Below are 25,467 nucleotides of genomic sequence, written 5' to 3'. Positions count from 1 at the left end.
ATTCTTTCCAGTCACATTTAGACTTGCTGGTATGTCTAACTCAAATATAGATAATATGTTTAGCCACAATACTTCGATGAGTGTTGTTAACCCCTCTTACCCTTGTCTTCGTATAGAGTTTGTAACATCATCGGTTAGTGTGTGGAACATGATATGGAATAAATATTGAGTGGTTGTAGGAACATATTTCTAAGGTTAGAACTGGCATTGCATTTAATTTATCATTGTCTTTATAACTATTGTTTTTGAAAACTTAAGGTGTTATATAACTTTTATTTTGGAAAATAGTAAAATGCTTCTGTAAACTCAATAACTAACACTTTTAAAACCTTTATGTTTTAACTAATTTGTACGATTACTTTTAGAACCTGAATACATGTCGATGCAAAGATACAAATAAATGTAATCAATGTAATTATCATATAGACTTATGTAAATTATCTTGGTCGGATCGTAACCAGTTTTCGTCGAGATGTTGTAACATGCTGTCGTCGAGACATGACTTACGTGGGAACGTACATTTCCCGGATGAGAAAACGGACCCCTCTCTGTTCGCGCACAGGACCTTCTATGTGGCAAACAATGAACTCCAACCTCGCCGCTTTGTCAGGGGTGTTGCAATGCCGGTGCTAGGACAGGGCGTGAGGGCTGTTGCAATGCTGATACCAGGACAGGGCGTGAGGGCTGTTGCAATGCTGATACCAGGGCAGGGCGTTAGGGGTGTTGCGATGCCGATGCTAGGACAGGGCGTGAGGGCTGTTGCAATGCCGGTGCTAGGACAGGGCGTGAGGGCTGTTGCAATGCTGATACCAGGACAGGGCGTGAGGGCTGTTGCAATGCTGATACCAGGACAGGGCGTGAGGGGTTTTGCAATGCCGATGCTAGGACAGGGCGTGAGGGCTGTTGCAATGCTGATACCAGGACAGGGCGTGAGGGGTTTTGCAATGCCGATGCTAGGACAGGGCGTGAGGGCTGTTGCAATGCTGATACCAGGACAGGGCGTGAGGGGTGTTGCAATGCCGGTGCTAGGACAGGGCGTGAGGGCTGTTGCAATGCTGATACCAGGACAGGGCGTGAGGGCTGTTGCAATGCTGATACCAGGACAGGGCGCGAGGGGTTTTGCAATGCCGATGCTAGGACAGGGCGTAAGGGCTGTTGCAATGCTGATACCAGGACAGAGCGTGAGGGCTGTTGCAATGCTGATACCAGGACAGGGCGTGAGGGCTGTTGCAATGCTGATACCAGGACAGGGCGTGAGGGCTGTCGCAATGCTGATACCAGGACAGGGCGTGAGGGCTGTTGCACATTTCAATTAATCTATTGAACAAGCTGAATCAATCCGAGACTGTAATTAAATTAATTTTCTCTTGGTTGCGTTCTGCGTTCCCAAAGAATCTTGTAGATCTTATTAACCATCAAATCATCAATCTTAAAGAACACTGAAAATTCTTCCCGTACTTGGGCTATTTCCTGGTCCTTCAGGATCATAAAGTCCGTTTTAATATATATCCAAATAACAGAATTCTGCTAAAGCCGGTGCCAGGGGGCGTGAGGGTTGTTGAATATTTCATTTGCTTCTCACAGATTCTGTATCATTCAGTTTGAGCAACTAATGAATGCTCATACAAATTAAATTCAGAGACCTTTTATTTATTTGATAATCACATTTGTTAATTCAAACAACTTTCGATCGGTAAAATTTGATAAATGCTCATATTTCAACTGAGGTCAAAATACGCCAGTGAACAGGTTTATTACTGTTGTTGTTGTTGTTGGTGGTGCTTGTGTTGCTTATTTATGTCGAAGAAATATTCCTTACTTTTAGGAATAATTTTTATACCGTTTTCTACAAATCTAACAAATGGGAAGATAGCCGGGTTTAAAATCCTTTAAAAAATAATCCAACTGCATTTCAAAAGAAAATTCAGCATTGCTGGTGCCTTTCTACCCTTCGTAAAATTACTGAAGTTAATGAGAAAAAAAAAGACGGCCCAAATTACCATAATTTGAAAGCAGCCAGTCTTGGTGTATTTTTTTCTCAATAGGTGTATATAAGGGCAAAAAATGCGCCTGGCCTGGTGACGATCTGGGTCGTGTCAGAGTGACAACAAAAATCATATAACTTTTAATGAAATATATTACGCATTTGTGTGAACTTGGAAAGAACATACTTCCCGAAGGTGGCGGGGAGTGGGGCACGGTCTCTCTGGTTATAAATAAATGATTTTAACATACCTATATTGTTATTGCACAATATCAAGCTTTACATCTCCAAATCGGCGAGAAAAAATGCACGTTTACATTCATGTAGCAAATCCGGGATTTCAAGCAATTATTGGTGGTTCAGTCTTCTTTGAATTTACATGCAGACAGAATGATTTTAACCTGCATGTCTTGGATCTTATCAAAATAAAGTGCTTTACAAAATAGTATTTTTTGCTAAAACTCTAAAATACTGTTTTGTGCGTTATTGATTTCATTAATTAAATGATTGGAATCTGCAGATCATCAATACACCACACGCATTTGTAATATATGCCTGTACGTACATTTCCTTGGTGATTTAGTATTGACATGTTGTATAATATTCAATGTCGTCTGCTTCTCGCCAAACTTGTAATCGCGTGTATATATATATACATGCAACTAGCAGAAATTTTAGGGCTGCACTTGTTGCCCTCTCGCGGCCACTGCTCCTATGCCGGCACTGCTTCACGGTAATTCCGATGTTGCAAAATCGTAATAAGATCTATATTTTTCGAACGGAGTATATTATATTCCTGTCTGAACAGTTTTCTTTGGCTTCCAGTTAAATTCGTGATGGTCATTAATTTCCGCCACTTTTCTTTATCTAGTTCTTAAGTGGAAGTCCATTTTAAGAAAGCAAACAGGGCCTGCTTAAGTTAAAAGAACTAGTCTAAGAGCTAAAATAGAAAAACAGGTTAAACGACTTTTCTCGTGAACCTGATAGACCTTCATCAAACTTGATATATAGCATTACTATAATGTTCTCGTCCAGTTTTTGGAGCACGAGGCCCCTTTTAGAGAGTTCTAGAGCTAGAAATAGAAAAAAAAAAAAAAAAAACAAACCAAAAAATAAAATAAAAACAAGAACTTTAAACGGCTTCAGCATCTTCTCATTGACCGCTCGTTGGATCTTCATCAACACTTGATCTATAGCATCATTATAAGGTTCTCTCCGAAATTTGTTCAAGAGCCAAAAAAAACTTTAAACGATTTCTTGTTAAAAACTGCCTGATGGATCTTCAAGAACTTTGGTCTATAGCATCATTGTAAAATATTCTCCGAAATTTATTCAAAGCAGGTCACTTAACTCCTTACAGAGAGCGCTTGAGCTGTAACTTGAAAAAAGAAAAGAAGCTAATTCTTCTCATGAACCGCTCAATGGATCCGTATCAATGTATTTATTGGATTAAATCTCATATTAAAGTTGGGCATTATTGACCGCCTTATTAAATCTTAGCACAACTACCAAATTCACATATAAATGACTATTACAGTAACGTATAAAACAGTTTGTATTTTTTTTGCACAAGGAAAACAGTAAGTGGTTTCTGTTAATTACAAAGATTTAATTAATTTTGTGCAAATGAAAATCGTAGGATGTCACCACTAATTGCATTGTCATAGATACGGATGAAATTAGTTCTCGTCATTCTGTACAGACCAGTCTGTGATCAATATTGCTTACTCTGTAAATGAGTTTGTCTCAGTGCGAGTTGATGAATGGGTATAAGACTGCTAAATTGTTGAAACAATCGTCACCAGTTTTGATTACTAGGTTATCTCGTACGTAAATCAGTCAGTGGTGTTATCAATCATATTTTTTGTTCAGGGTTCAAAATGACAACAAAAAAAACCACAAAAAACAACAATAATAATAGCCTAGAATATGTAACAAACAGATTCTTTTACATTAAACACTAAATAAAGAAAATGAGTAGATACAGCTCATACTTATTCGAGCGAGGAATTTACGCACGTCTCACAAGTAACTGGCAACTTATATTGGAAAGAATGTAGGGCGTTTCAGACATACTGTCGTCTGTAAAATTATTGTTTAGTCATATACTCGTACATTCCACTGAATTTTTTTAAACAAAAAACAATATCGTGTAAAATAAGAAGAGATTTCTAGATTTAAAACACAATTAAAGGCATGCCAATAACCAAACAATATGCAAGTTTGCACTGTCCATTATTTTGACAAATTTAGAAAAAATGAAATAATTAGAATCTATATTAATCTAATTTGATTCGCGTTTTGTAAAGCTATCGAAGAGGGCCAGGACTAAATGTATGATGAAAATACATACAAATTTAAAGGTCATCTTTGTTACCACCAGCGTACATCTTTTCACAGCAAAGAATATTAGCTTTGTAACAAACAACGGACTTTGGTTTCATTTCCTGTTATCACGGAAGCCGCAAGTTACGAGTCGTTAGTTACAGCGGATGTTGATTGTTTGACTTGCTGGTAGAATATTGTAACTTTCTTAGAAACAAGTACAGCTTGTTAACGATTCAAATCTGTCATGACATGCATGTATTTTATATACCTTTACACAATGTCATTTAAGGAAGCTGCTGAAGATAGCTTACAGGCTATGTTCGGCGTCCACCCGATGGTGAAAATGCCTGGTGTTCTCCTAACTGGAATGATCTTTACAACCTTTGCTGCTAGTCAAATATTATACTGACGATACAGTTTCTGCAGTCCGTTATGAATCATACGGATTGTCGTTATAAGGTGTTTCTTTTATAGACGTTTCAAGGGGCGTTGTAAAACTTTTACTGGTATGATAACTTTTCAAAAGTTGAGTATTTCAAATCGGTAACTGTAGAAAACTTCCCAGACACTTCCGTTCTGAAGTAATCTGTTGGACTGTTTTCGAAAATATTTTATTTCAATATTCCCGTACATTCCGTTTGAATTACTAAACCAATTTGTTAAAGTATTTCTTTTAATTTCAAAGATGACATACGCTAAGTTACAAGGACAAACTTTTGGAACTTTGTATAGAAATAAGCTTTACACATTCATAGGTGTCTTTCAAACACTCGAGTATTGTAGATTTTGTTTGTGTTGTGGAACTTGCACCTGAGACAAAAATACAAAAGTGCTATAGGTAATTCATACATATCATGTATACATTCCGTTGTTATTCACATAACGCAATATGGCCTGTTTCCCATTAATTAATACCCAGGAACATTAACAAAGAATTCAGATTCTATTTCAAAATTCTTTGAAAATAATTTTTTGAATTGGTGTAAGCATAACGGCTCATTCATCAAATATAATTGTTTCAAACGTTCAATGTAAATCATCCAAATTAAGTATATATGTAGGAAACAAAGGTAATGTTTAAAAGACTCATGGTTTTATTATATGTGCTATTAGAGTTTGTTGTTCTCACTACATACGCGCGATCATTCTGAATTCCTCTTGGTCGAAATTAGGTGATAATCTTTCTTATCACTTTCTCTTTGGTAATATTCCAAAGACTACAAAGAAATATCTACAGAGATTCCAAGACATATCAATTTCTTTCATAAGACGAGTGTTTGGAGACTTGCCGCCGTAAATTAATGTAAATATCTGACAAAGCCGACAAACGGTAATGTATCACTGTGCAATGATGTCAAGTGAATCTCCTGTATTTGATATGCATATCAATAAAAGGTCTAGACATATGTATACTTATCTAGAATTTTGTATGCAAATATTTGATTTCCCAGTATTCTTCATATTTGTCCCTTTCAAAACGTATTGAACTGTACTGAATAAGAAGTATAACTGAAGGCCTACGAAAGACCGACGATGTCTTCATGATTGCAGACTTCACAACTTAAAATCTGAAATTTCGAACTTAGAAATCATATAATTACGGTTTCATACTTCATGAATTCACATTTTTTTCTATAACACGTGAAGTCGTGAAGTATGAAATCACGAGCTTCACGAGTTCACACTTTACGACTTTTAAGAACGTGAAAAATGGAAGTTTGAAACCGTGAAGCATGAAATCATGAATTTCACGATGTCACACTTCACAAAATCACGATTTTTTTTAAACATCATAAAATGTGAAATCGCAAAGATTGAAATTGTGAAGTAAGAAATAAAGATTTTTACGACTTCACACTTAACAATATCTTTTTTCGCCCCGGCAAACGTCACCCCGCCGAATGATGCCCTGCGAAACGTCGTCTTTTCGCCTCCAGGATTGACAAGACTGAATTAATCAAATTGGAGATAAAAGGTGGTAATAGTTATGAATAGTAATGATATATTTGTCAGTCCACAACAAAGTGTTACTTGAGGATATTGCTTACTCTCCCTCGCTCCCCCAACTTGCAATCTATTAGTTAGTCCATCAGTAGCAGGATGTGTAACTTTTAAATAACAAGCTTGTTCATGACATATAGATAAAGAGCAATACGCGTCTGTCCTTTCGTGCGTGCTTGCGTGCGTCTAATTATTGTCCAGATTACAACCCTGCCGTTTATTTGGATTTGGATGAGCGGTTTGGGCAAGGGTTATGCTCACAATAATCCATCTGACTGAGGCAAACATATTGTATTTTCCGAATGTACGACAATAAACATGAGTCGGACGGACGGGCAGGGATGGGGATGAGGGTGTGAGGATAAGAGTGAGCAATTCCCTCTAGTAAATCTTCAATGGGGACTAACAAATATTTCATTACATTATGAATCCTACTAACTTTTATCTCCCATTTTAATTAATATTATAATGTCATTCCGGAAAGCGAAAAGACGACGTTTGGCGGGGCGACATTCGGCTGGGCGACGTTGGACGGGGCGACATTCGGCGGCACGGCGTTGGGCAGGGCGACGTTTGGCTGGTCGGCAATCGGCGGGGCGGCATTCGGCGGGGCGACGTTCAGCGGTGCGCCATAATGACGTTTAACGTTGTGTCTCTGCGACAGAAATAAATAACGAAATGACATAAATCAGCCACCATACAGATTTTAAGTGTATATTTTTTTATGGAGAATTGCAATGAAATTTGAACTTCGAACTTTGTCCTCTTAAATTGGCGGCTTTAGAATATTAAAGTGACCTAATTTTTCCGCATCACACATTTTCATAGTGAAGGATATTACTTTTTGTCACATACAGCGAGAATTTTTCATTTCCGGTAATCATGGAAAAAAACAGTTACAACCAGCTGTGAAAAGCTGTCATGTGAAACAATATTATTGCAAAATGACACATTTTCGAATAAAAAATATCCACAATTCTTTGTGAATCATACGAACTATGGCAATATTCCATTCATCACAATAATAGTAAACATCTTTTTTCTGTGTAAGATCAGCTTGTCATTCAAAAGAAAATGATTGATGGTGTATGGATATTGTTTGGAATGAACTGTGAGCGCTTCAGATAACTTGATATGCAGCTGCGTTGCAATAATATAACTGTAAATCAAACATCGTTCACGCTTTTCCATGTATTATTAAAGTTATTCTTTTTATATGGCGTATGAATAATTAAGGAAAATTACATTTGAATTTGCAAACAGTAATTTGTGCATGTAAAAGTAAATCTGACAGTATTGTCAAATTTTAACTGTATTGTATTTATGTTACTTCGTATGTAAAATTATTGACAAACTACTTTGCAAGATGAAATTGTCACCAGAAGTCTCAAATTTCTGCACTGAACTTATCGTATTACCCCATGCTGATCAGTATACCCGCGAGCACCATGAGTAAAGCTGCTTAAAGTCTTCTTAGAACTAGAGTGATGTCTTCTTACAGAACCTTCAAGAAGCAACAAGTGGAATGTTTGTATTTGACATCTGAAAGCGGGAAGATATATTCTAAATAACACACGGACGAACATGACTGGAGAAAAACGAAACGGATTGCTGTTGGGGTTTTCCGTAGGCCTTGGGTGGGATAACACTTAAATGTTAACCTGCAGCTTAACAAAACATAGGTCATAGGCATGTAAAACACGTGAATATATTGTCATTGCTTCAAACTCCAATATTAAGGCGATTGCTTATTTTCTCATGACACAAAGTCAATGGATGTAGGGTTAACGCACGTTTTTTTGTGTAACAACATCTGCAGAATCCCAAGGGATTGGTTGGTGCACGAGCCCGTAGGGCGAGTGCACCAACATAGCCCGAGGGATTCTGCAGATGTTGTTTCACGAAACAAACGTGTGTTATCGCTATTCTTGCATAAAACACAACTAAAGTGCTGGAAATATCGAAAAAGCAAGACTATTCAGCTGACATTAGCCGATCGAAGTCGGCCGTTTCAGGTTGTTATGGACACATGTTTTATTTATGCATTTCCAGGGCATACAGAAACAGTGCATATTTTATACATGTCGAACGGACATTCTTGTTGTGGTAATTTCTTTAATATTAAATATATGTAAAATAAGCATGACTTCCCCTTTTTCCGATATATCAGTAGGAACTTTAGCTTTAGAGGCTCGGAATTATGAGAAAAAGGCATACTGTACACGGCATCCTGTCTTTAGACAATTTGCAGGTGAGGTGCCGACAGAACACAATTCTGCTTGGTTTAAATTAATAGTCTGTCCCTTACGCTTTTTAAATGTAAATATTATCGTTTAATAGAAACTGGTATCGATACCTATATTCTTCATGTCGTTAAAAATGAAATCTCTAGGCCTATAACTAGAAAATTTTGCTTTGCACCCCACCCCATCGCGATCAAAGTTTGATAAACACAAAAATTTGAATTTTTCCAACATCGATATAATCAACTTAGATTGGATTTATAAACTCAAACATGGTTGGTGAGATCTACAAATAAATTGAAAATATATAATAAATACCTTCTGTTCATCAAATGTTCATTAACTATGGAAAAATTCTTCAAACTTTACGCTTCATCATGTTTATGCTTTACATTACACACCATCACTACATCAGTAGACTGCATAGATGTGTAAAGTGGACACAAACATTTTTTAAAAGTTTTAGTGTAAGATTTAAAGTTAGCGTGTCAACTTTCTCGACTCAAATTAATTTGGAAAACGAAATTGTATTTTTGTAAATATTGTTTGCCTATCATTTTCAGGGATTAAATCGCGGCGTGTAAACTTACTTTGAGTCTAATACGCGTAATAATACAATAATAAGGAACGTCAATTCAGTCGCGTATCAAGAGAGGTAGCGCTTATTACAAGTTAAAGTAAAGTTAGGTTGAAAAATGATATTTTTAATAAAAATGCAGATGAAAAGATTTCATAAATCTCGGACCTTTCGACTTCGGCCAAAATTGATTCGGGATCAATAATTTGCTTACGTTGGACCCGCAACAGCATATTCAAAACGTTCACCAACAGCGCGTGCTCACGAGAATCTCCTTGTTTGTACACGTTTTTTCCCTGTTTGTGCATGCCCGAAATCGGCAAAAAACAAAGGTTTTATGCAAGAATGCTCATTCTGATATACTTTTAACGCTCTGTCAGAATTCATTTCTGTGGCAAAGAGTATTCCTGATTTGTCAAGGCACAACCCGTTTGGTCCATTTACATTTTCAGATACTGTGCTCAAAACATACTCTTTTGTGTCAGTTATGACTATACCATTGTCTTTGTCTGGAACAAAATTTCCTTATGTTTACTTATAAATGATAATAGTGTTAAAACACTTTATGTTGATTTCATCAGAAACAGGTTTAAGAGAGTTTTAGTTTTCACCTGTTTGGCTGTAAATTTCTATTATATATGCAGTACAAACGTACGCATATCTATTCCATATGCAAGACCTATACAAATGTATCTAGATCGAAATAAAGTTATACTTTCAACGTCTTCTAAAATATTGACAATGGAAATCTCACAGTTTGCGAATGCAACTGCGACCTCATTTCCTTCAACATTGCAAATCATGGACACATTACCATATACATTTTTAGAAGCAATAACTTGAAATACGTTTGGATCCAAAATTTTAAGTCGACAATTTTCCGAATCTGTCAATACAACTTTTCTGTCCTCAAGCTGGCAAATCCCTGTAATAATGCAACGCTTGGTATCAGACAGAGTTCGTACTGAATATATTTCATACTCCGTAAAACTTTTATCTGTAGTCTCTGAGGAGTATTTATATCTTTGGTTTGTATGATTTCACAGAACAGTTTGTCCTTGTAGAAACTTGGTTTGTCTGTCTTCCGAGTGCTCTCCGGTTGTTTTTCTGTATGATGGAATTCTCTTAACATTCTAATCTTTGGGTAGTACAAGGTACAACTTCTACCAGACTCATATCTGGCGGAATTGGACTGATCCTTTTTGTAAAGTTCCGTTTCGATGTATTGGTAGTGTTTTCAATTATTTTATCCAGAACATCCAAGACATGATTCTCTGAAGTGGTCAGGATATCTGATTCTTCCTTGTTTCTTTCTCGACCCTATTTTCCTGTCTTTTTTACATATTTTTATGCTATATTTTAATGGCTAGAGCAAGTTTTATATAATAAATGTGAAAAAAAACAACCAAAAACTAACATTCTATTTTACTACAAAGTATACAATTACCAAACTTTTCATTAAAACAACTGCTTAGATAAACTACTAACCTACCAGTACAGAAATTTTAATCACAGAACAAGGGATGTCCCATTTAGTCTTAGGCATTTGGAATAGCAAGGACAATAACTGACATAAGTTCATGACATTTAGGAAAATATTCTGAAAACATGTTTCAGATTATGATTCTACATCAAGTGGAGCACATAACGACGACCGGCGCAGGCTGTAACGTCATTACTGTCAACACTTCACTCTTCCTCAAAATACTTCCCTGCGTGCTCAATGCACTTTCGATGACCAAGGAAACCATCGCACATTTACACGAATCATTGATAAGTCGTAAGTACATGTAGACAATATTACATGTTCATTTGCAGCATCTTGCCATTTCAAATACTCTTGACGCCTCCATACGGCGGTTACGACGACTTATATCGTCCGAGGATTGCTTTTCGGTTGTACTCGTGGGCCTAATTTCTAAATATCCCAGATAAAACTGCGATGCTAAATATAAACTTGTGACCGCAAACTTTCTGATGCTTCTAAACATGTCGGAACGACTTCAGAGTATACACGTGATTTTTTTAAGCATTCTGAACCAGTAGTGTCATTTTCCAAAGATGCGTCCGCTCACTCGTATGCATAAAACGAGTACTGTTCTACAATTAATTAAAATCTGGCTGCATGACACCCGAAATATTTACGTTGACGCATGTATGAACATTTATTCTAATATGCTTGTCTCTGTTAAAACACGCTTACGCTAGAATGACGTCACGTTAACGTGCGGTGACATCAAAATTTTTGTTGCGACCAAGAAAGAGCGCTACTATATTTTATATACTGTTTTAGAATAAGGGCATGTTAGATTCGAAATAATTTATAGCAAGAGTGTTTTAACACTATTCATTCACTCAGGCGGAAATACGTGAAATGCGCCCTCGTGAAATTATTACGCCCGACGTATAGCCGCCCATCGTGCATAAAAAATAGTGTTAAAACACTCTTCTGCTATAAATTATTTCTTAAACGAAAATATTGACAATACGCATTGTAATAACAGTTTGAAGACGGAAAACAAATTCTATGTTGTTGCGCCGTATGGGTTTCTTTACTCACATGTATCGTAGCTCAATAAAAACTAAAAAGTTACTTAAGTTATTTCTGTATAAAAATTATTTCTACAATATATATGTGCACGTGTAACACATTTGCAGTCGGGACATATTCCCAGGGTCTATTATTTATTAGGATAGCCCTTGTACTATCGGAAACTTATGATTTTTTTCTCAACATTCTAATTCTTTCACTTATTAAATGTTTTGTTAACATTATAACCAGCTTCATTTCTTTCTTTTTTTTATTTTTTGATATCAAAATAAGAAAACAAACAAATGCTGAAACCTCTCGTCAGCGACACATAAAGAGACGACACAATGGCCATCGCACTTCATATTGTATGTCTGTAAACACGTGTGACAAAAATATCTGTCGTGGGGTTTGCAGATTTTACAGAAGTTGCGTTAGTTTTAATTCCATTAAATATACAATTAAAGCATATGACCTTTTCAAATTTTGTTAGGTTGGGTTCAGCCTTTCCTTCTTCCCCAACTTTATCTTTAGCTAATTTGTCTTTACCTGTACAGAACTCTTCAACATCTGTCAATAATTCATCACCGCCGTTTTCTGAGTCCGCGTTTGACGAAATCATATAATAATGAGAACATTCATTGTCACTTCTTAGAGAATCTATGGTACCATCCTCTATAGAAGGTATTCCTCCAAAATATTTATCCGCCCCTTCGGAATTTATTTTGTCAAATTTTAAACATACGTTTATTTATATTTCTTAGAAAAAAATACTTAGGTCTTTCGTTGCTTCCCTGTCCCTCCCCCGTTTTGCTAATTTTAGAAAAAAAACGAAAGAGACAAATATTTAAATATCAAAATTTCAGCACAACACACACATGGAAATTCTGCTTGAAATGTTACAACCCACACTTTACTTTCATAATTTGAAAAAAATCTTACATTTTTATATAATGGTGATACTGCCTTAATACACACCAATGTCATGTCCTTCTTGGCAGAGCTTACATATTCTAATTTGTCTGATCAATTTTTATGTCAGATCGCCAATCAGTGGTGACTTAAAACTATATTTATTGTTTTCAACATTTATATTTTTTTTGCTGAATGCTGAATAAATAATCTGTATTGTAGTATATTATTGATTTGACAGCTCTTCGGGTTTCGTATCAATAGCACGAGAAGATTAAATCTTTGTTTACGAAATGTTGACTTAATTTAACAAATATAGCATGCCTAATGTTTTCTGTACCGTTACGAATTGTTTTACAATACAATATAATGGCACAAGATCCCTGACAGTTTCATTGAAAATTTAAAGATTAATGCTTTACTAGAAGCTTTATTAGCAAAATAAAAAATACTTGTTTTTATCTATTGAACGGACAAATAATCACTTTTCTAACTGATTTTTATTTTTATTCAATTTCATGTTTACTTTGAACGGCTTCATGTGTATACATCACACAGTATCTTTTGTCATATCTGGCAGCAATTTATATCTGCAGAATATTTAAATACTTTTTGTTTATACCTCATTTTCTTTATGTGTATTTTTGTTGGGCTAAATTCTAACCCGCTGATATTGTTATTTTGTCACTATTTGACAACGTGTATATGTCGAATTGTTTTTAAAAAGGTCTGTTTATATAAAAACTTAAACGTTGTACATTCTCGCTAGCTTGGTCTTAATCCATATCTGTTCCTTTCTGAGATTTATTATCGTCAACACATTTCTTCTGTAGTAACTGTTCTTGAGATACACCTAACATACCAACATTTTTTTTAAAAAACAATCGAAGCTGACGTCTCCTTGACACATTACCGACGTCGAGGTCTTACGTGAAGAAGAAAAAGCAAAAACTGTTTCTCAATAATTCGGCTGACAAAATCTTGAATGTTCAATATTTAATAGCGAAAAAGCAGCAAATGTATACATATCTGTACAATTGTTGCTATATTTTCGTCGTATATTCATTCAATTCTCTACAGTCATAATTAAGATAGTTACATAATTATATATCATCATAGAATCAAATTTCAGAGATCAGGGATTTTCTGCCCAGTGTGTTTGAAATACGTCTATGTGTGTTACAAACTTATCTTAAATTGGTGGACGGATAGCTCAGTGGTTTGCACACTGGCCTTCCAATCCTGAGGTTGGGGGTTCGATCCCTGGCAGCTACTCGGGAATTTTCAGAAACGCTTTTCAGTGTTTCCCACCGAACTAGAGGTGTACTGGTCGGGAACCCAGGCAATCTTTACGTGTATCAGTGCTATACACTGGGCACGTTAAAGAACTAGGCTGTCTATTTGCAACGAGCTAGGCTAAGTTAGCCGGACATGCCTGTATCTGATTTCTGATCTCTCTGTCGTGGGGGCTTTGTCTCACTCTGCCCCTCTGGTCAGATCGCTCTGTGTATGTTCTAGTAGAGGATGAATTATGCGCCCTGTGTGGCTGCATTTGAACTATGTAAAGCGCCTTTGAACGTGAAATTGATCATGAAAAGGGCGCTATATAAATCTGGTATAATAATAATAATAAATTAAAAGATTATAATGTTTCACCATTTACCAGGACTAGATGTATTTTAAACATTTAAATAAATACAAAGTGTCTTTATTTTACACACTTGTATAATTTACTACCGCAATTTTGTATATACATGTACAGGTATAATGTTATTGAAAACATGTAATAGCAATTGTTAAATTCTAGGCCCGATAGTGATAAACATAACTTATATAGCAGGGACGTGTTTGGCATTCTGGCCACCCACAGACAGCGTTTTTTCTCTAAAAGTCTTTATGTTATTCAAAAATTCAAAACAAGCAAGCGCGATAAAGACATGCATTCTGTATTGAGTAATTTGCCTAAGTACACATGAAACAGCTATATGCAAGTTTCATTGATAAGAAGAAATTTGACACAACTTACATTTCCTAATTTTGAGCAAAGAGCTATAAAATAAATGCATTTTATAGTTCTTTGTTTTGAGCACAGTGATATACTTCTATAAAGAAAAATGGTAAAGAATGATTTTAATGTTCATGGATGTTGACTGAGACAAATTAAGGGGTCCCTCAGAAAAAAAAAAGAATTGCAGAACAGCTCTGGTGCATGGAGATATACGCTCCCCACTTCTGTATTTTTATAAATAATTATACCTGTTGACATCATGAGTATGCCCTGACCTCTGCACCTTTGTGGCTTATCTGATGTAAACGCAAGAAGTCCTGACGTTATTGAAACGAAGGCCATGGTTGTGTAAACATGAAGATATGTAAGCACGAGTAGTATTGCATTTTTCAAAAACGTAGGTTAATGATAGTTAACATACATTGAAGGCAAATTCTATATGAACATATGAATATTGTTACTTTCCTAATTTTGTCGTCCCACCGACACATTTATGGTGACTTTCCGATTTTTGATGGCGGAGGAGGACCATAGGTGCCTCTGTGTACATTATGTCATCACGGGCGGGCACCTGGGTAATATCACCGACTTTTCGTAAGCAAGCTGAAACTGAACTTAGAATTTAACGCTCCGAGATAGACCCCTGTTTCCTAGAACAACATATTACTTAAGTCGCATATATTTTACACCTGAATTCACATATGTGTACAAAAATATGCCACTACAAGAACATAAAACTCATGTCAAGAGCACGTAAACACGTGGATGCTGTCACTCCTCCAAACACCAACAATAAGACGATTGAATATTCTCTCATGACACAAAGAAATTGGATAATCTTTTTGACAAACTTCTCGTACCACTTGTTTTACATTTCCATTTTCTGGATCGACTTTTAAAACTCTGCCCGAATTCATTTCTGTTGTAAATATTTTTCCGGACATGTCAAGGCACAACGCATTTGGTTCATATACATTATCTGATATTGTATTCAGAATATGACCCTCTTCGTCCATAATGACTATGCCTTTGTCTTTGTCTGAAACATAAATAATGCCACCATTTTTACTAATACTTATGCTCGTAGGGCATCTGATTTTAACATCGGTAGAAGCAGGCTGAAGCGAAGTTTTCTTGTCACCTGTCTCGCTGTAAATTTCAATCATATGTCCAGTACAAACGTACAAACTTCCGTTGTCATATGCAAGACCTTTACAAACATGTTTGATTTTAAATGAACTTCTTATTTCTATCTCCTCTAAAATGTCAACAATAGCAACTTCACAGTTAGCAAATGCAACTGAGACTTTGTTTTCTTTCATGTAACTTATCGAGCATGGATTACTCTGTAATTTGTGAGAAGCAGTGACTTTAAATCTGTTTGGATCCAAAACTTTAAGTCGGCAATTTTCGGAATCTGTGATTACTATTCTACCATCTTGAAGCTGGCAAGTACCTGTAACAAAGCAGGGTTTGGTATCTGCATCAGTTCGTATTGAATAGGTTCCATATTTTATAAAACTTTCATCGGTTGTCTCTGAAGGGCATTTGTATCTTTGATCTTGTAAGATTTCACGGTACAGTTTGTCATCATAAAAACGTGGTCTGTCTCTCTTCTGAGCGTTTTTAAAATCATTTTCAAGACCATAGTAATCACCTCTCAACCGTCTTATCTTCGGATGGTGCAAAGTACCACTTCTGTCTGGTTCTTGTTCAACTGAATTTGGTTTGTAGTTTTTATTACTTTCAGTTTCAACTTTACTGGTGCCACTTAGTTTTTCCTGAAATTCTGAAACTTCTCGGGTATCACTGTTTAAAATTTCCCGGATATCTGCGAAGTGTTCCTGTGAAGTAATCAGTTCGCTTGAATCTTCATTTGTTTCTTTCCCAGATCTGAATGTAATTCAGGATACAAAAGAAATTGATGAGAAAAATAAATTTCTGTTACGCGGGTTCATCCAGAAGTTCACTTATATTGTCTATTAATGAATTATTAATTTGAACACGTATTGTATGTAGCTTAATGTATATACAAAAAATGCAACATTTTAGAATCCAGTTAAAACGTGTATTTAAATAATAGAAAAGCGTGTAGATTTCACAGTTTAATTTATGACGTCTAAATGTATAACCTTGTGACAAAATACAAAATGTTATCAGATATACTTAATGTCAAAGATTTAAAGCAAAACATGTTATGACATTTTAAAGGTTTACAGGAATGTACAAACTCTTTTACAACATAAATCTCTGAATGATTTATATCAGATAAAGGCAATCTTTTGATTGGAAAATCAACCTATAAATACTTGTACAACGGTAAGTCAAAATTATAAAATAATTCGATAAGAATAAATGCTCAGAAAAGCTGAACAAATCTTTGAAATTCTTATCTAGAGAAAATTAAATCTTATCGCTTATAACAGCACTATTGCTTTTCAGTACAAGAACAGTAGGCGAAACTTTCCGTCCGGGAAATCAATTTATGGCTTTTCCATACTTCCCGAACGGTAAACTCGTTACAAAATATAATAATTTGTTTCCCGTTTGGGCAGCAAAATTATAATTGTTTTACTTGTTTCCACCAAAAGGCCTGATGCATAAGAGTATTCATGGTTTTATTAAATGAAATAAGCCAATTTAAACATAGATACTTTATCTAAATTTCTACATTTCAGATTTCTTTTTATTATCGTAACAATTTTTTCATTAAACTTTTATTTCTTAATTTTAGAGTTTCCTGAACTGGAAACGTAATTGCCGAACAACAACAACAAAAAAAACCAATAAAAAACACTAAAAATACAACAGAAAACAAAAAACAACAACAAAAAAAAAAAACCAAAAAAAAAAAAAAAAAAAAAAAACAAAAAAAAAAAAAAAAAAAAAAAAACAACCAGATATGTGTATTTACATTGAATTGCATTCCAGTATTATAATAACCCATATTCCACTCAGAAAGTTCTTTTATGTTTTCAGGTTTTTGTTCAGGTCCGCATGACAGCTTCTAATGATGCATACTATTGCATAAAATCATTTAAAGCCAGTACAATTTTAAGGCTCATAACATTTAAAACAAGAATTGCATGTGTATGAGTTTAAACTGTGTATTTATCATGAAGCATCCAGAATATTATTTTATTTTAACAATGATGAAGCAGAGCAATGTTAAAACGTGTTTTTAGTATTATTTGGTATTATATATATTTAATTTCAATGTGATATAAAATGAAGTAGTCCAAAATGTAGTTCCATGCTATGGATGAAATCTGGTATAATGAGTGACATGAGGAGGTGACAGTTATATTTTTGGCTTAGTTTAATTGCTTATTGTATTGAGAAAAGATCTAGACCATTTTCATTGTGAATTTCCAGGAATAAGTTTTATTCTTTGCGAAAAATGTCCACCTACGCGTAATTGCTAAACGGCTGTTTTCATGGGGGCATTTTTAGAGGGTGATGTTTCTCAGAACAGATTATTTTTCTTATATACAACATAACATGTCAATATTTTTCTATTTTTGATAAGAAGACATGTCATACTAAATGACCATATATGGTTTTCATATCATTGAAATGCTCTAAAATGCTGAAAATGAGGTCTGAATATTTTATTGTAAATATGAAATACAGAAGATATTGAATTGGTAGAATGTAACCTTAAGATTATTTATTTATCAAGTTTACAATGGTATTTTTAATTTACTGATACCATGCATATTCTTATGCATAAGGCCTTTTGAATGAAACATGCGAAAAAAGGATGATTTTACTACCCTATTGGGAAGCAAGTTACTATATTTAGAATAATATTTCCTGTTCAGGAAGTAGGGAAAAACCAAGTGGTTGACTTCCCCAAAGGAAAGTTTCCCCTACTGAAATATATCATAAGAATTAAGCCGTCAAAGATATACAAATGCTTTAGGCTTTTGATTTTTGTAACATGTATGTTGAATCGACAAAAGATTATATTTATCCATCGAATGCAGTTTAGCCAGTTGATTGGGTAAAAATATATTCACTATTAAAGAATGATTATAATATAATATAAAATGTTTATAAATCGCTTTGGATGCTTCAATCGGATCATCAATGACCTTCATAATTTTCTTAGAAAAGTATTTCATTTAGTAACATTAGCATACTGTGAATGTTGCTCGTACTATCTGAGAGAAAGACGTGAAAAATATAGCCATAATGGAAGATCAGATAAATGTGCAAAACAGGAACTAAGATTATAATTTAAAAGTTATCTTTTCTAAAAATAATTACATTCTGTGACCGAAAGTTCTTCTCTTTAAACATCATAGACAAACACATCGTCAAAATTCACGCACGCACGCAGGCAGGTACGCAGGCAGGCACGCATGCGTATGATTGACAGTCTGTTTACGAGTAGTACAGGGAAACGGCAAAACCCCTCATGCTCCGTAGTCTCAAAATGGAACAGATGTCATATAGACTGAACTTAAAAGGATACAGTGAGTATTATTTTAAAGGATAAAATAATAATTCTTATCAACATAACAGCCTTTTCAAAAGTCGGAGTGGCATGGGAAGTTGGGGGACGGGTTGGCGGGGAGGGGTGTATAGAGGCCATGAATCGCATTAATTAAGTGATAGCTGTTATCTGTTACTGTATCTCTCTTTAATAATCATACACAGGAAAAGAAAAAAAAAAGATACAAATATATACCTTCCATCCTCTACAGATAGTGAGACAACAAAATGATCGAGGGACCATCTGTTGTGACTCTGTAAACATTTGTGACAAATATATCTACCATCAGGCTTGCAACTTTTACAAAGGTGGGTCGCCTCTGTTTGTATTCCGTCAACATCACAATTAGAACAAACTTTCTTTTCAGTTTTTACTGGTTTGTTTTTAGAAATATCCCCTTTAGCTAGACTGTCCCTAAGCCGCAGCTCATCGAACATTTCTGACACATCATCAGATCCGGTCTCTGGATCAGCGATTGATGAAACACTAGGAGTATCCATTCCTGTGATCTCAGATCCTCTTATTGATAGATATGAACGGGAGAAAGATGTGATATCACTTCTTAGGGTAGAAGATGGACTTCCTGATACTAACAGGTAGTCACTTGTTGTAGTTTCGTCTTCAAAGTCGACATTTTTAATTTCAGTTCTTGTTTTATCCGATTTTCCACTTGCCATAATTATCCTGAAATATCTTTGAAATTCTAGTTTAGAAACCCGTTTGACCTCCTGATTGTTTTGTCATCTTTGTATTCTCTTAACTCTTCCGTGACTTAAAAGCACAGCTTACGGACCAGTTGCACTATTCACGATATAAATGCGTTCTTTAAAACAAAATGTAACTTATGTCAGTTGCGTAAAGTGTATAAAATGTTTACCATATTATTCCTTGCCGTTCTGCTTGAAATACTAAACTTAAAGCTTTATTCGTAAAGTTTGACAAAATATCTGATTCTAAATCTACGAAAGATCATGTTACCTATTTGTAATATTGTGCCACATGTAAGTAAACAAGGTCATAGTACACCAAGAAACGGAAGTTAAATATTATAACATCTAAGTATCATTTTAGAACAGTTTTTGTTTTTAGCTCACCTGAGCACTGCTCAGGTGAGTTTTTCTGATCGCTCGATGTCCGGCGTCTGTCGTCTGGCGTCTGTCGTCTGTCAACATTTAGCTTGTGTATGCGATAGGGGCCGTATTTTTCAATTAATCTTCATGAATATTGGTCAGAATGATAACCTTGATGAAATGTAGGCCGAGTTCGAAAATGGGTCATCTCGGGTCAAAAACTAGGTCACTAGGTCAAATCAAAGAAAAACATTGTGTATGCGATAGAGGCTGTATTTTCCAATTAATCTTCATGAATATTGGTCAGAATGATTGCCTTGATAAAATCTAGGTCAACCTTGAACATGGGTCATCTAGGGTCAAAAACTAGGTCACTAGGTCAAATCAAAGAAAAACCTTGTGTATGCGATAGAGGCTGTATTTTTCAATTGATCTTCATGAATATTGGTCAGAATGATTGCCTTGATGAAATCTAGACCAAGTTCGAAATTGGGTCATCTCGGGTCAAAAACTAGGTCACTAGGTCAAATCAAAGAAAAACCTTGTGTATGCGATAGAGGCTGTATTTTTCATTAATCTTCATGAATATTGGTCAGAATGATAACCTTGATGAAATCTAGGCCGAATTCGAAAATGGGTCATCTAGGGTCAAAAACTAGGTCACTAGGTCAAATCATAGAAAAATCTTGTGTATGCGATAGAGGCTGTATTTTTCAATTAATCTTCATGAATATTGGTCAGAATGATTGCCTTGATAAAATCTAGGCCGAGTTCGAAAATGGGTCATCTCGGGTCAAAAACTAGGTCACTAGGTCAAATCAAAGAAAAACCTTGTGTATGCGATAGAGGCTGTATTTTTCCATTATTCTTCATGGATATTGGTCAGAATGATAAGCTTGATGAAATCTAGGCCGAGTTCGAAAATGGGTCATCTCGGGTTAAAAACTAGGTCACTAGGTCAAATCGAAGAAAACATTGTGTATGCGATAGAGGCTGTATTTTTCAATTGATCTTCATGAATATTGGTCAGAATGATTGCTTTGATGAAATCTAAGAGGAGTTCGAAAATGTGTCATCTCGGATCAAAAACTAGGTCACTAGGTCAAATCAAAGAAAAACCTTGTGTATGCAATAGAGGCTGTATTTTTCAATTGATCTTCATGAATTTTAGTCAGAATGATTATCTTGATGAAATCTAGGCCGAGTTCGAAAATGGATCATCTCGGGTAAAAAACTAGGTCACTAGGTCAAATTAAGGAAAAACCTTGTGTATGCGATAGAGGCTGTATTTTTCAACTGATCTTCATGAAATTTAGCCAGAATGATTACCTTGATAAAATCTAGGCCGAGTTCGAAAATGGGTCATCTGGGGTCAAAAACTAGGTCACTAAGTCAAATCGAAGAAAAACATTGTGTATGCAAGAAAAATCTTGTGTATTCGATAGAGACTGTTTTTTTTTCAATTGATTTTTATGAAATTTGGTCAGGATGATTGCCTTAATGAAATCTAGGTCGAATTTGAATATGGGTCATCTGAGGTCAAAAACTAGGTCACTTGGTCAAATCAAAGAAAAAACTTGTGTATGTGATAGAGGCTGTATTTTTCAATTGATCTTCATGAATTTTGGTCAGAATGATTGCCTTGATAAAATCTAGGTCGACCTTGAACATGGGTCATCTAGGGTCAAAAACTAGGTCATATCTAAGAAAATGCTTGTTTTATCGCAAGAGACCAATTTTTTGGTCCAATCTATATGAAAATTGGTCAGAATATTTGTTTCCATGAAATCACTAGGTCAAACATGTTTTACACTGTTATGGTGTGTTTCTTAGGTGAGCGACCTAGGGCCATCTTGGCCCTCTTGTTTATACATTCTTCTTGAGAATGATTTAATGAACGAAAATGTCAATTACACAGAGTCAGGTCACTGTCAGAAAGCCTAAGGGGCGCGGTGGTCTAGTGGATAAGGTGTCGGCCGCTCAAATCCAGGGGTCGAGGATTCCAGCCCCACTGGGGTCACTACCATGATTTCTCATATGACACCAGTACTGGTTTTTCCAGGAACTGGACTAGAGAGCGGTTTCAATAAGCATTAAGCTTTCATCACAATCGAGCTAAAACAAACTAGTATAAATGTAAACTTATCAGAAAGCCTTTTATACATGTTTTAATTATTCCATATTCTCTTAAAGATTGATTACTTGTTTCTGTTTTATATAATTTTCAAATGCCTTGCTATTACAACAGTTTTCTAGCATTGCTAAATATAGGCTCAAGACTAGAAACGTGTCAGTTAGGACAAAAATGCATCCGTTATGTAATGTTAAGACACAGAAGTGTTTGTCCTTTTAGTAATGGAACCTTGACAAATGAACATTTAGACTGAGCACTAAGTCTTACATTGACGTTAACGTTTGATACAGGAATAAAAAACTTTCAGTGGATATAGCACTTTAATATAGTGAATGTTATATGCCAAGTTGTTTCAATATCCATCCACTAATAAAGAATTTGGAGTCACAACAATAAAATGATTAAACATATTTAACCTCCAAGGTCTGACTTAGACGTGGCAAATTAATTTCTCATGGTAAATGCTTTTCCAAATTATCTGAATGTCCATCCATGCATACAGAAATTATGGACTACACATGGACTGGGCTAGTACCAATCCTCTTGTTACAATAAATATTTGTGGCAAGTTATTGTACCCCTACCTATATTTCCGCGATTATCCATCCGTTTATCCGTCCGTGTGATATTTATTTAAAAGAAAAATTTATTTTTTTCATGAACCTTAATGTATGAATGGAGGGCAATATTGAATATACGCACTGAGTAATTCTCTTATTGTGTGCCTTTGCAAAAAGTTCTATGATAAAAATAGGAAAAACATATCCCTGTGATAGCATAAAAGAAACAAGTTGACAGAAGACAATATGGAGACTATGCAGTTATTATATTATCTCCATTTTGAAATTTCTTATAGCGTCGATGAAATACAAGCGCCTTTCAAACTGTTTTACTAAACGAATAATAATAAACAGAAAAATATATACATAAGTTAATACTTTCTCAAATCAAAGCACTAAGGAGTTAAATAATCAGTGCAGTCGAGAGATCATTTGCCCATCCGGTGACTCATTGCTTTAAGTTCCATAAGTCTAAAACAGTTGCCGAATTAGATTTTATGCATAATTGCTCTTCTTTCAATAATGCACGTGAACCTTTACAGTTAGAGCTCTAAAGGAGGCTATCAAAACAACTGAATGAATTATACTTTTTACTATGTTCAAACCTTTGACAAATACATGCATATGGAAAAAAGCATTTATCAGAAATTGGACTGAAGAAGAACTTAAAATATTCTACTTTCACAGCAAAAACTGTTGGAGTCACTTTAAGGGCAAAGGCATTATGACACTTAAAAGCATTACGAAAAATAACCACACGGAACTGGAATAACAGACAGTTTGTTTGCACTGTAATACAAAGCTTTCCTCTTTATTAGAGGTGGAGAACAAATAAAATCAGCTATACATTTTGGTACAATCATCAGGGAGAACAAACGCCGTGCTCATGTATCTAACTACCGACCTCTCTATTAACAATAAGCAGAATTTCAAATTGCTTACAACATATTTACGAATATACATTTTGTATTTTGTGTTCAAGACATCAAAGAAACTCCCTCATATCTTTTGATAGACAATTGTGAGAGGAAGCCACCCAACTGGCTTACAGAAGGTTGATAGGTCTACCCAGGTGCCCGTCCATGTCTGAAATAATGCTCGGAATGGCCTGCAAACTGGAAAGTCGCCATATGATCTATAAATGTGACATACAGATATTGATAATATCCCTGAGAACGTACATTGTATTAACAAAGATACATTTTTCAGAAAAAAAATTCCCGCAATAGATATGTTCGTTTAAATATTTCTGGCATTCATTAGATTCATTAAAGATTAAATTTTGAAAACAATTTTGAAAAGTTACAAAATAATATATATCTTCGTTTCCCCTTTTTTCTTTTTACAGATAATTTTCTTATTTTCCTTTATGCATTTTTTAAACTCTGAGCAAAATGCAGAAACATGGTTTACGACTTTTATGTCGTGTTATTGGTACTGTTTAGTTTACCAGCTTGAACATTTCGGCCTGGGTGGTTCCAATACTCCCGCTTTCATAGCTTTGGGTATTGTATAATCACTCCTTGGATATGGTGTCTGCTTTTTTACTTTGTCTTTTGGCAGTTTCTGTGATATGCAGGCTCCATAACCTCGGACCTTCTTTCTAAATTCCAGTTTGTTTAGTTCTGCCCATTGTTTTCTCGTTTAGGGCAGACCAATTATTTTAACTGAGGACAATACGTCGCTTTTCATGGAATTACGCGCTAGCGTATCATCGAAGGCTCCATGTGCACTGCCGTATGAATACATCTGCGGATGTTTCTAAATTGATTTTTGTACTTGTCGCATGTGTAAATGTTGAGTTCTGCTCAACTCGGGGCTAGAGGGCGTGGACGGTAGCATACATTTCCATGAACAGGCTCAATCAAACCGAGCTTGCAACATTTTCGTTTTCGTCGTGTTGATCGACCTGTGAATTTTCCACTTTTTCTAGTTTACTGTTATTTATATATTCGTTCTTAGCATACAAGTTTATATCAATTATTCAATGGATAATGGAAACGCATCTATAATTAAGCCCCACCTGTACTCAGACCATTAAAGTCGCTTGAATTTTGATCTTTATGGAACGTTGTAAACGTTAGGGGCGTAACTGTTAAAACAAGTATAAAGAATCAATGCCAATAAACGTTACAATAGTTAGGAGATCAAAATCAAATAGATAAAATCGTTTTGTACTGTCTGATACCTTTCAGTGTCAAAAGGTATCGATTAAGTCTAATGCTATCTAAAAAAAAGGTTCTATAAGTTAGTCAAAACCAAATTTCCATCTCATTCTATTTTTCATATTTCTTAAAGCAAGAAATGACAGTAAATTGAAAACAACTTGATGTTTATACTGGGACAGAAGGTATGTAAATATTTCAGATCTTTTAAAGTTTAAATAAGTGTAAATAATCAGCCGTGAAAGAAACGATTGAACACTTTTAATTCAAGCACACATTTTTACTACCCAGAATACTTATATAAGAGTATATATCGTCATTTAAGGCCTTGAATTAATAAAAAAATGATTACATTCCATTTATTGGTTGATTTTAAGATGGTTTCGTGGATTGTAGGACAAAAGACGTGTGATGGAAATAATCTGCTTCTTGTTTCAATGAAATGATACATTAG

General features: G+C 35.1%; 2 protein-coding genes across 2 annotated transcripts; one reads left to right on the top strand and one right to left on the bottom strand.

Annotated features, from left to right (window-relative positions):
- Positions 1 to 482: 482 nt before the first annotated feature.
- LOC123535706 (elastin-like) lies at positions 483 to 1,316 on the top strand. Its single transcript, XM_045318453.2, has one exon. The coding sequence runs from the start codon at positions 483 to 485 to the stop codon at positions 1,314 to 1,316; it is 834 nt and encodes a 277-aa protein (XP_045174388.2).
- A 12,240-nt stretch (positions 1,317 to 13,556) lies between these two features.
- Positions 13,557 to 20,002, bottom strand: LOC123537202 (uncharacterized). The gene is made up of 2 exons (XM_045320838.2): positions 19,280 to 20,002; positions 13,557 to 16,476 (listed from the first exon to the last, which is right to left on the bottom strand). The coding sequence occupies exons 1-2, from the start codon at positions 19,759 to 19,761 to the stop codon at positions 15,327 to 15,329; spliced, it is 1,632 nt and encodes a 543-aa protein (XP_045176773.2). The 5' UTR covers positions 19,762 to 20,002; the 3' UTR covers positions 13,557 to 15,326.
- Between the last annotated feature and the right edge of the window lie 5,465 nt (positions 20,003 to 25,467).

Source organism: Mercenaria mercenaria, chromosome 17 (assembly GCF_021730395.1).
Source record: "Mercenaria mercenaria strain notata chromosome 17, MADL_Memer_1, whole genome shotgun sequence".
In the NCBI taxonomy this organism is placed as follows: domain Eukaryota; kingdom Metazoa; phylum Mollusca; class Bivalvia; order Venerida; family Veneridae; genus Mercenaria; species Mercenaria mercenaria.
This window is presented reverse-complemented; position numbering and strand designations above follow the sequence as displayed.